An 11,756-nucleotide genomic window follows, 5' to 3' on the forward strand; every position below is an offset into this window, starting at 1 on the left:
GCCAGCCTGTTTATTACGTTTCGTTACGCTTTTTGCATTTTTAAACATTTTAAACCAAACAAAAGAAATAAAAACTTTACCAGCAGTGTGTTTATGACAAATGAAATATTTTCCCACATTGGTAACAATTTATGAAAAATGCGCCACATGCATTGAAATTGGAGAAGAAGACTTCAAGTGGAGGGAAAATTGTGGAATTTTGGCATCACATTTTGGGACAAGGCAAATAAATTTTTATTTAATTGTTGTTTACTTTTTTTTCAACAGAGTGCAAAAATGCTCTGACATTTTTAATTCGCTATAAACAAAGTTTTCTTTTTTTGAATGTGCAACATTTGTTTTGGCTAAAAACTACTTTGAATTTTCCAAAGTCAACATTCAACATTCTTTTTTATTCAATAAAGCAAAGCTAATGAATTTTACCCCACATTTTGCTAAAATTTATGAAAATAAAGAAATAATGTGTGTGCTTTTTTAAGAACTATATACAATAATGATATATATATATATGAAACAGTTTCTTAATGGCAAAAGTAAATATAGACATCAAAGTGAAAATCGTTCATGACCTATTGTTAAAAAAAATGTTTTACTAATGTTAATTGTTCATATTTATTATACTTAAATGAAATTGCAAACGCAAAACTTATTAAGAAGGTTGAATGTTGTTTTCTACGCAAATAAATAGCCCCATAAAAGTGTTAAATTTGAACAAATTTACAGATTTTGTAAAAGTATTTAAGCATTAGCTTATTTCAGTGGGAATATTTATTTGAATTGAATCCAATTATCGTTTAATGTTGCAAGTTGACTGTCAAGTGGTGGGGCATTCTGATACACAATGCCTAGAATCAAAGTGCGTTTTCGATTTCATACTCATTTCATTCAGGCGTGTTTCAAATTTCACACAAGAAAAAAAGACCACAATGTTAGATTGATGCATATATTTTGGTCATACAAATTTATTGACAATTTGATTTTGGCCTTCTTTCATGTTGATATGCATTTCACGTACATAGTTTTTCAACAATTGTTTTTTTTTTTTTTTGTTTATTGTATTTTCTCTTATTAAATATTTGATTTAAAAATCAAATCAAGCATAAAAAAAGTAAAGTCGTATAAAAATTTATGCTATATTTTTCAAACGGTTTGATTTCATTGGAATTTCATTTCAATTTCTTTAGTTTTATTTGTTTTTTGTGTTGATTGCTTTGTCTTTTGCAATCAACAGGCTGTAGTAGGTGATGGCGACAACAATGGGGGGCGGTGGGCATGGCATAGCAGGTGGTCATGCATTTTTCATAAATCACAAAAAAAAAAGGCAATAGTGAAAGAGAGAGAGAAAAAAAATGCAAAAACCATTGTCCATTGTCCTTGTGCAATCTGTTCCACAAAGGACATTTAGCAGAAGAACATGATGTACGTGCCATTAACAGAGTTATATAGAAATAAACAATAATAATTAGGTACACATATTTCAGATATTCCTCAAACTCAGATCTCCTGTTCAGACCATTTGGACTCAATATACTGATATTAAAGCATAGTTTTTCCAAGCTTCTTCAAGCGGAAGTGGGTAGCTGCTGGGAAGTCCTTTGTTAGCCTCTAAATGCCAGGTATAATAGTACGACCTTTGAACGGCGGAGTTTGCCTTGGCCTATGCAGGCAACGCTCCTTACGTTTTTGGTAGACCTGAAGCAGCTCCTTCAGCTTACGCTGCTGTTCTATTCAGCTGTAATTTTTGATTTCTTTGACTCGAACTGTATAGATATGATACGTTGGTTGACTGGAATGTTCAAAACGTGGCCAGACCATCTCTTCCAGCCATGTATGTAAATATGCTCCCAACATTCTTGGCGATATTCGAGTTTTAGGGATTTGATGTCGTCTACATAGAGGTCAAATAAATCAATGCTGAACTCATTAAATTGATTCCAATAACAAAGCAAAAAAAAAAACATCAAGAGCAAACATAATGCGTAAAGTGAAACAAACAAAAGCAAAAAATAATATAAAAAAAACCTGCATACAAAAACAGAATTGGATAAAATTTCTATAAACGATATATAAATAGCGAAATTTCACATATTTTTCAAGGCCAAAGACCAGAATAGAGTCAACTCCGACGACTTTCTAGGAATTCACAGCATTAAAATGTCTAATTTCAAGTTGAAACGTTTCGAAATAGAAATACAAGAGCCAAAAAGGTCAAGGGGCACAACGGAACAACGAGCTGAGCTGCGAGAGCTGCCAACTCAAGTACCATTCGAGGGTGAAAGAAGACCCCAGAGCGGGGGGTCGAAGGCTGGCTAGGTCGGTCGCGAGCTACAAAATGTGTCTCCTTTGGGCAACAGCAGCAGCAAAACAAATTGAATTCAAATACGTGGCCAGTTCATATGAACAGTGGGGGATAAGAAAGAAAGAGGGGTAGAGAAGAGGAGCGGGGAGTGCGCTAGAGTTAGAACAAATATAGTCAACTGGCTAGGGGGATTCTGGGTGGAATGCAACAAAAAACACATTTCACATTGGTTGCACTGCGGCGAAAGTTGAAACAAAACGATTGGACCAAGGGAATTATCAACTATGCCAAACATTTAATACACTGCAATATTCTTCTCTAAAAATCTTTTCATTTTGTTAAACTCTGTTGAGTTTGACATACAATTTTACAAAATATGCATTCAAATTCAATTCCAATGTTAGGTATAAAATGGTAAACAATGATTCCTAGAAAAGAGTATAAACAAAGGAAACAAGAAATCAAAAATCAGACCCAAACATCAACTTATTTCATGGCACAATGCAGACAGACAAACCAGATAGAGAGATGGATGAGTGTACATACATACGAGTTCAGTCATAATGATCAAAATAATGATGATGAAGAAGATTCCCGATCGATGCATTTGCCAACGGTCGTGGGTTTGGGTTGGGCATGGTCTGGTCTGGCCTAGCCTGTCCCCCAACAGCACATTAAACAAAATGCAAATAAATATTTTTGGGCAAAAAAGCTTTTTCCACTTGTTAGCCATATATAAGTTTTTCTATATAGGAAGTAGATTTCATGTACAGATATACATACATACATATATAATCATTTTCAAATTTTTAGTTTTATGACCTGCAGCAATAGAAATTGATGTATGTGTGTATGTAGCCAAACGAATTGATGCAGAAAGGCTATCAACTTAGCTATCAGCAACATGTTGCAGATACAAATGTTGCCAACAGTTTTGTTAGATTTTGTGTAAGTGAAAATTCCTGAAATTTCACTTTAATCACCTGTAATTCATTTAAAGGTAATTTCATGTAATAAATATCGTAGCAACATGTTGCTTAGGCATTAAAAGTAGATATAATTCTGTATTGTGTGTTGCATGACTTTTTGGTTAGCAACATTTGTGTGCCTTTTTATGTTGGCTGGCGCTGACAGGCATTGTTTTTGTTGTTTTTGCTGCTGCTGCTGCTGCTGCTGTCGGTGTCTAATCTCTAAACAAGATGATGCTGAAGCATCAGCAACAGCTACAACAACAGCAACCACAGCGACGGTAGCGGCAAGCCATATGGAAAAAATATTTCAAAAAGATTGCCAAATACCGATAACTGAAAACTCAACTGAAATGCTGCGGCATGCGGCACGACAACCATTTGAAATTGATTAGACAGAGTAAGTGGGAGAGAGAGAGAGAGAGAGAGCAGACTCAAGTCAGAGATAAAGCATTGCAAAGATAACATCTCTCTGGGCGCATTAAGTGCACAGGCTAACTGCCTATGGATCTGTTTTCTTCTTCTCTCTCTTTCTCATGATTTGTGGCAGCTACAAAAAATGAACAATAAAATGAGTAAAAGGAAAGGCCTTTTATACCTACATACATGAAGTTTACTATTATTTTTATTATAGACACTCTTTAAAACATTAAGGAAATCGTTGTAAAGGAGACCTTCAAGCATCGCTAAACTTGATCTTAAATGACTTCCTCAAAACTTTACAACATAGTTGCGCCCAATAATAGAGCCGGAGAGAACACAGCTAAAGCGACTTTGTTTCATTTTCATATAGTTGCATTTTGTTTTGTTTTCCTAACCAAATAGAAAATTTGCATTCAACATAAAACCTTTTGTAAAAGTTTAATCAGGGCCGCTCTAAGGTAAGCATAACTTAAACTTTAAAAGAGATGACTAACAATAGGTAAGGGCGGAGCAACTAAGTGAATCAAATAATTCACATGAATATTTGAATTTCCTGGAAATTAGTTTCTAGTCATTATTTTTTTTAAGTTGAAATTTGATTTTATCGAATATTTGAACAGCATAAAATTTAGATAGAATGATTAAAGACGATAAAAACACTTGACATAATTGCCCAACAAATACTTTCAAATGCTTTTGACTTTAAGAATGTTATTTTTAAACCAATTGATTGAATATTTGCTTATTAGAGCGAATTTTATGCCTTAGAAAGTTCTAGATTCTAAGAACTTTAATTAAAGTTTCATTTAACAAATATTTTGCTAATCTTTGTACTTATCTAATCCTTTTGTGTAACTACAAGGAATGCAAATTGAAATATAATCAGTTTGTTTTACTCATTTTATCTCTCTCTCTCTCTATCTCGTGTTCTGTCTCTCTTCTATGTCGCTTAGAAATTCCTAATGAATAGAATAGAATAAGGCATTGTATACAATGGATACAAATTTTATTATAATATATAACCCAGGGCAAGATACGGCCCTGAGTTAAGAGCAGAAGCAGCAGCTATTGTTCCTTTTTTTTTTTTTGTGAGACAAGTCTGTGTGACGCAAATGGCAAATAACTGCCTTGAGGTAGTCTCAAGACTTGCATCATCTGGCCATGATTATGATTATGAAATGCAAAACTTTGTCATCATTATCATTAACATTATTAGCTTTGGCTTAAATGCTGTTTAGAATGCAGCTAATGAGACAACCTACTGACGGAAGTAATGCCAAAGCAAAGCAAAAACTTGAGATGCCTGGAGAAAAGTTGCAACTATCTATCTCTGTATGTGTGTCTGGGTGTGTGTGTGTGTGTGTGTCAGTGTCTGTGTATGTTGTTATTGTGTTGCTTTGACATGTCTAAAATATCTGCACGTTGCACGTTTCTGGCATTATAAACACATTAGGTATTCAAAAACATTTTCATTTGCTTTCATGTAGTTTGAAGAAAATGAACATACTTCTCTCTTCTCTTTAGAGCATCCATCTATCCATCCATTGCCTTTCAATTAATTCAATTCCTTTTGCATTTTGCATGGAAATGTGCAACATGCATAATTGAGTCGACTTGGTGAAGCTATAGCAAAGGGAACACGCTCTAATTGCTTTTCCTACTAGACAGACAGAGAAAGAACGAGTGATATTGAGTGCAAGATAGCGAAATATATGTATGTGTATGGAAACAGAAACAAGAAGCACAAAACTTAGAAACAGAACACAAGAGAGGTGGAAGAGGGTTGTGTGTGTGTGTGTGAAGGACAAACTTTTCCATCAAATTCAATCAATTTAATTAAGGCAGGACCCAGGACACACGACGTATACGTAATATTATCATAGCCTGATGCTTGTATGTTATTTTTAACACGTTACCCACATAAATTCAGCAAAGCGATGCTAAAAATATAATGTTATAGACTGGCTCTCCTGCTTTTCCTCCACCCTTTTTCGCTCTCTCTCTCTCTCTCATGTCTCATTTTATATAGCTGCCATAATATCGAGTAACAAACGAGCCGAGTCTCACGCACACAAACACACATACACACGCTTAATTCTACTTACTATGACTAGAAGAGAAAGTCCTGCTTCCAAATGATGAGGGACACATACTTCTTCAGAGGCTAAAAGGGGGGAACCGGAACAGGAGGACAGAAGATTCTGACTACATACATAATAAAGAAGCAGCCATAAAGCAGTATAAACAGCAGCAACAACAACAACAACAACAAGAAAAACGTGCAAAACAACACGTACAATTGATTCAAGTTGGCTTAGTTAGTTGTCTTTCTTGAGAAAACTATTTAAGTTAAGCAAGTGAATTTTCTATGCCACCTAACAGGAAATTTCGGCCAAATGAATTCCACACGCTTTTCCTTACTAAGTATTTAGTTTTAATAACACTTTCTCTTTGTGTCTCTCTCTCCCTCTACTCTCTCATTATTTTCTATATCAAAATTAGCCATATAATCGATGTTAATATACTGTTTACCTAGCATGATGTTAATTTAATTAAAATTCAAGGTGACAAGATTTAATCAAGCATTTCAAACAAATTGTCAAGCTATCTTCCAATCTAGACAAAAGAAAAAACAAAAAGTTATTACATTAAGAAAATAAGTATAGTTCACCTTACTACTAAGTATATTGGGGTTGTGAATTCGGGCAACTCATCTCGTGTTCTATGTAATTATATTGGCTTTTGTGTCTATTCCAAGTTCCAAGGAATAACAATGCAAATTTTTTGCTGGAAAACTGTTTTCATTTGTTAACAAAATGTTTGTCGTCTTTCAGAGAGTTAAGCAGAAAAAAGGTTTACTGAGATGACGCCTCCTATTATTCTCCTACAACAACAACAACAACTACTACTACAACTACTACTAGTAGTGTCTACTGTTAGTGCTAATGCTACTTTCTTATCCCATTTGCTCTTACTACCCCGACTCCTATACCTACTCCATCCTTTTGTTGCCTTTGGTTAAGCTTACAATGTAGCTGAGGCTGTGCAAATTTGTAATTCCCATATGAGGCAAGAAGGAAGGAAAAAAATTCTCATGCTAAACACGCACCATACACGGTCGAACACCGAGCGATTTACTGAAACGATGCTCCTCCTTTTTCTCCTCAAACCCACCCTCCTTTTGCCACTGCCCCTTCTCGTCTGTATTCTTTCTCTGAATGTGCGTTAAAAAAGCATACAAAATAAAATACACATAAATAACACGAGCCGCAAAACGAAACGAAAAAAAAGAGGCAAAAAATAAAAAAAAGGAAAAAGTAAAAGAAAATTGTTGCTTGATAATAAAAATCAAATAAACCAAGGGCAGTTGGGCTAAAGCAACTGCCACAGGGCGAAGAAGAGACGAAACGCGATGCTTGTAGAAAGTGAAAGAAAAGCAACAAATGCAAATGGAAATGGAAAATGGCAAGAAAGTAAAATTCAAACACGCGCCGCGTCTCTTAAGGCGTGAACTTGAATTGATTCCAAAAGAAGCTGTAGAAAACCGAGGAACCAAAGACAGACAGAGAGAAAGAGAGAGAGAGAGAGAGAGAGGGGGGGAGGGTGGCAAGACTGCGAAATGACGCCCTTGTTAACCAGTCCAAGAACAACATCATAATTATAACGAGGTAGCAATTTGGTTTTAAGAGCAGACAACTTGGCGTATGAGTAACATGAGAAAACCAAAAAGCAGTAAAATTTAAAGTGTATGTCAAGAGACAACACGAGTGTGTGTGTGTGTGTGTGAAAACATCAGAAACACATGTAGAAGTTTATTAGGTATGCAGAGTAACGACATTGTGATACCCTGTAAGCACATTGCAATTTCATCCATTGGTTTTCTTGAACTTTCGCATAAATGGAACCTTTCAAAGCATTATTAATCTTTTTATGCTTATTAAATGTAAATCAATTAACCATATAATGAAAATTTATAATCTTCAAGGGTATTTTCAGTCCTCTCCCCGTAAATTGTTGACTAACTGTTAATGCTGATCAAGAACATGCACTATATACTTTATAGGGTCATATTTGACTCTTAACCCTGTGGGTAAAGGATATATATAAAAAAAGGTTAAATGCACCAGCAGCAGCAGTAGTAGTAAAATGGAGAAAAGATCAGGGCCAACAGAAGGTGGAGCTGCCACTGGGGGACAGCAAAAGATTTATGAAAAAATTGGCTTTTGTGTTATTGCCGCTAAAGGGAGACCAGGACCAGGAGATGGAGATGTGAAGAAAAAACGTTGGGAAAAGGGGAGGATGGTTTCTCTTTCTGTTGTTGTTGTTGTTGTTGTTGTTGTTGTTGTCGGGCGGGTAAACAAGATAGCGCCGACCCATGCATGCGAAACGGAAATGAAAATGTAAACTTTATGACAGGCCTCGACATTTTTGTTTTTTTTTTTTAACCATATATAGTATATATATATATATATATGCCCATGACGATGACGACTCCTACTCCTGCCGCCACATCATGTATCCGTTTCTGTAGGCATATTTTATCAACCAACTAAAAAAAAATATATATAACAAAATAAAAGAATAACAGTCACTAAAGGTATAGATGGAAATATAGATTTTGTTGCTTTAATAATATAAAAGACTGGCATAATTTTCTACTATCACTAATGTGTGTGTGTGTGTGTGTGTGTCTATGGTGTGTGTGTCACTTTCCGTAACCAATTTTTATCTAAATTTTTGTGGCCAAGCAACAACATGTCATAAATATATATGTTTGTATGCGGATTCGAAATATATATATATATACCTACATATGTATGTATGTATGTATGTATATGCATGGCCAATATGGGTTAAACTGGGTTAAAATGACAAACGAATCGGGCACACAGCGTACCACACACTGCAGATGCATCGAGTCTAAACAAATTGAAAAGAATTTCCGACTCTCAGTCAGCAGTTTACATTGCTTTTGTTTTTTCACTTGATATACCCTCTAAATGGTTATAGTGAGATTGGGAGTGAATTTGGTAAAACACCAGAATACTTTTCGAAATGTTTTTCTTGAAGAAGTTTCATTTTATTCATTTAAGAAACAATTTTCGTATATTAAAAATATCAACTCAATTTTCTACTATTAAGGGTATTTTATAGTCTTATAGAAGACTCACTTTTTGGCATTAGAAATTCGTCTTCACATTTTTCCTAACTCATCAATCTGTGTGTGTATTTTCGTTGTTTTGGCCTTTCTTTATGACTTGGCTACAAATTTTAATGTAATTTTGTTGTTGTTGTTGTTGTTGCTGTTCATGTTTATGTTTATGCAACAACAATAGTAATAGCAAAAGCAACAAATGTTTTTTTTTTGGGACTTTGGCAAGTTAAATGCTGCCTGCCAACAGCTGGCATAAAATCAAAGTCAAATTGTGTGTAAAAAAAAAATGAAATTGTTGAACAAATAAAAATCATCCCCATCATCGTCATCATCATCATCATCGTTGGAGCAATTTAAATAAAAATGATGACTAAATGGCAAATCAAACAAATCATGGCAATCCAAAATATGAAAATTCTTCAATATGTTTCAGTTTACACAATTTACATCCGTCGCTTACCCAACCCATAAGTGTTTAATAAATCATTGCCCAGGTTAATGCTAAAGGATATCTTTTTAATCAAAGAATTTGCAATGAAATTAAAATTAATAAAAATTTTGTTGGATAAGGATATAAACTTAGTAACCCATTTTTAAGGGCCTGTACTTTTTGGAACCCATATCTTTTCATCTAACTGTTGTTGTAAACTTTAGTTGATTTAATTGTTAGCCAAATGGCTATTGCTCATTGCGCGTTGGCAGACAAACAAACAAAATGTACACAAAACAAATATGAATATTATTATAATATATAGTTAAATAGAATCTTTCGATTAGATATAAGCCTATAAATGAAACACCAATCATTCTTTGCCTTGAATCATTCATTTCTTGTTAAAATAAACAGGCTAAAGCGGACATGTCTTGAAATATGAATAATGTGCTAAAAATAAGTACAACAAATATAAAAAAAACGTGGAAATTTTTGATTTGCTAGGTAACCGGAACTAATTGTCATCCCCGCCCCCGCGATTATTTCGCTTTTTTCTTTCCTTTCTGTGCGTTTGGCCACTCTACAATTTCAAATCGCACAAGTTGTGCGCAAAGACCAAAAGTCCCTTGTAATCTGAACACTCTTAAGGAAATCATAGTCGCAATCCTTTAGCCTCTCTTCATTGGCATCTGCTACTTCTACCCTTCATTCCGGCTGCTCCTCCTCCTCTTGGGCTTGCTCCTGGATGCTACGTGAGCGAAAGTTGAGAGTAAAACTTGTTGAAAAATTGCAAAACGTTAATCAAAGTTAAGCGGCGCGGACGTAGCAGCAGACGTCGTCGTCGTCGACGTCAAAGTTAATTAAATTACAAAGTTATTTAATACTTTTTGAAGCCAGAGCCAGCCAGCAGGAACCAGCACCAGGAGGAGCATCAACAATCAACTGCACAGAGTACAGAGCACTGTGATGATGCTTTGAACTCTGGATGATTCTTTCCATTGGGAGAGAGAGAAGGAAAAAACACAAAAAATTAAACAAATCAGGGGACAAGAGGGAGAGGGAGAGGGAGATCGGTAGGCGACTGTGTGTGTGTGTGTGTTTGTCAGTGACGTGTGGCAGTTTTAAATGAATTGTAATTGAAAGAAATTTATTTTCCGTACACCTTTCATTCGTTTTGCTTTTGTTGCCGCCTTATGCTGGTGTCAGCTCCTATTTTTCTTCATTTCAAATTCATTCTACTGTCTTCTCTATTCCGAGCTTGACCAATATTCTACATCACTCCGCACTTCGACATTGTCATCTTCATCATAATCATTATCCGTTGAATCAGACTCACTGGCCTGAGGTGAAGGCGAATAATTATAATGCCAAGTTGTCTCTACAATCGGTTCAGTCATAACATATTCAAAATCTTCATCTGGTATAGGTTTCCTGGGACATTTACTCTCCAATTGTGGCACAGCAACAAAAGGGGAAATGGCAACATCTGCAGTAGAATGAAATTAATAACTATGAATAAATACTTGTCTTTAAACCTGCCTTCGTCAGTATCATCATCATCATCTGATGATGATGATGATTCATCTTCATCATCATAATCATCGTCTTCTACTATAGAATGTAAATTACATGAATCTCGAGGTGGTAGAAGAGCATTAAAAAATGCTGGTCTTTGTTTGTCAGATGGCTCAACAAGCACCAGATCATACTGTTTAGTACTCTGAGGTGTCAAAAATAGAGACGTTGTAGGCCGCGAATTAACTAGATAATTATTCATTGCCTTTTGTATATACAAACTATTCTCGGCCAGACGATGTCGAACATCCTCATCATCCCGTTCGAGTTCATCATAAATCCAAGTTTGCTGATATGTATGAATACATGGAAATTCTGGCATATAATCGGGTATATGGCGATCATCTTTTTCCATTACCGTTCCCATCATTGGCACTGGCCCCACATGACAATCTTGGTCGAATGTTTTCGGTGAAGATATTCGTATAGCCGGCTCTTTACGAGTTTTTTCCTCTTCCCATAACTCCATAAGATCATCAAATTCAATATCCATATGAGTCAAAGCAAATTCTACATCGAAGAAACACATGCTACCACGACTAGCATGATCGGATGCTTCAGAACCGTTTACACCCACTTCATAGATAACTAACAGAAGATGGTATATTTTTATTGGAATTCATATAGATAATTTATTTGTAACTTACATTGCTTAAGGACATTTTGAACAGCAAGACCCACTAAATCATCTTCTAGGCAGCCATCCCTTTCCTCTAGCAAATAATCGATAACCTCAAGCAAACCTTTTTCATAGACATTCATTTTCATTGAATTTTGTTTGCCTTTTGTTTGTTTTTTTTTTTTGTTTTTGGGCTATTGAAATTGATATTAAAACTAACTAGATTAAGCAGGCATCAACTAATATTGCCATAATGTCATAAAAATAGTTTCATCCGGCTATTC

The 11,756-nt window shown here is 35.2% G+C and overlaps 1 protein-coding gene across 1 annotated transcript; it reads right to left on the reverse strand.

Annotated features, from left to right (window-relative positions):
* Nucleotides 1-10,548: 10,548 nt before the first annotated feature.
* Nucleotides 10,549-11,723, reverse strand: LOC124460770 (transcription initiation factor TFIID subunit 8). The gene is made up of 3 exons (XM_047012356.1): nucleotides 11,501-11,723; nucleotides 10,802-11,441; nucleotides 10,549-10,618 (listed from the first exon to the last, which is right to left on the reverse strand). Exons 1-3 carry the CDS (start codon nucleotides 11,619-11,621, stop codon nucleotides 10,549-10,551), a joined length of 831 nt encoding a protein of 276 aa, XP_046868312.1. The 5' UTR covers nucleotides 11,622-11,723.
* Nucleotides 11,724-11,756: the final 33 nt, after the last annotated feature.

This window comes from Drosophila willistoni (assembly GCF_018902025.1).
Source record: "Drosophila willistoni isolate 14030-0811.24 chromosome XR unlocalized genomic scaffold, UCI_dwil_1.1 Seg8, whole genome shotgun sequence".
Taxonomy (NCBI): domain Eukaryota; kingdom Metazoa; phylum Arthropoda; class Insecta; order Diptera; family Drosophilidae; genus Drosophila; species Drosophila willistoni.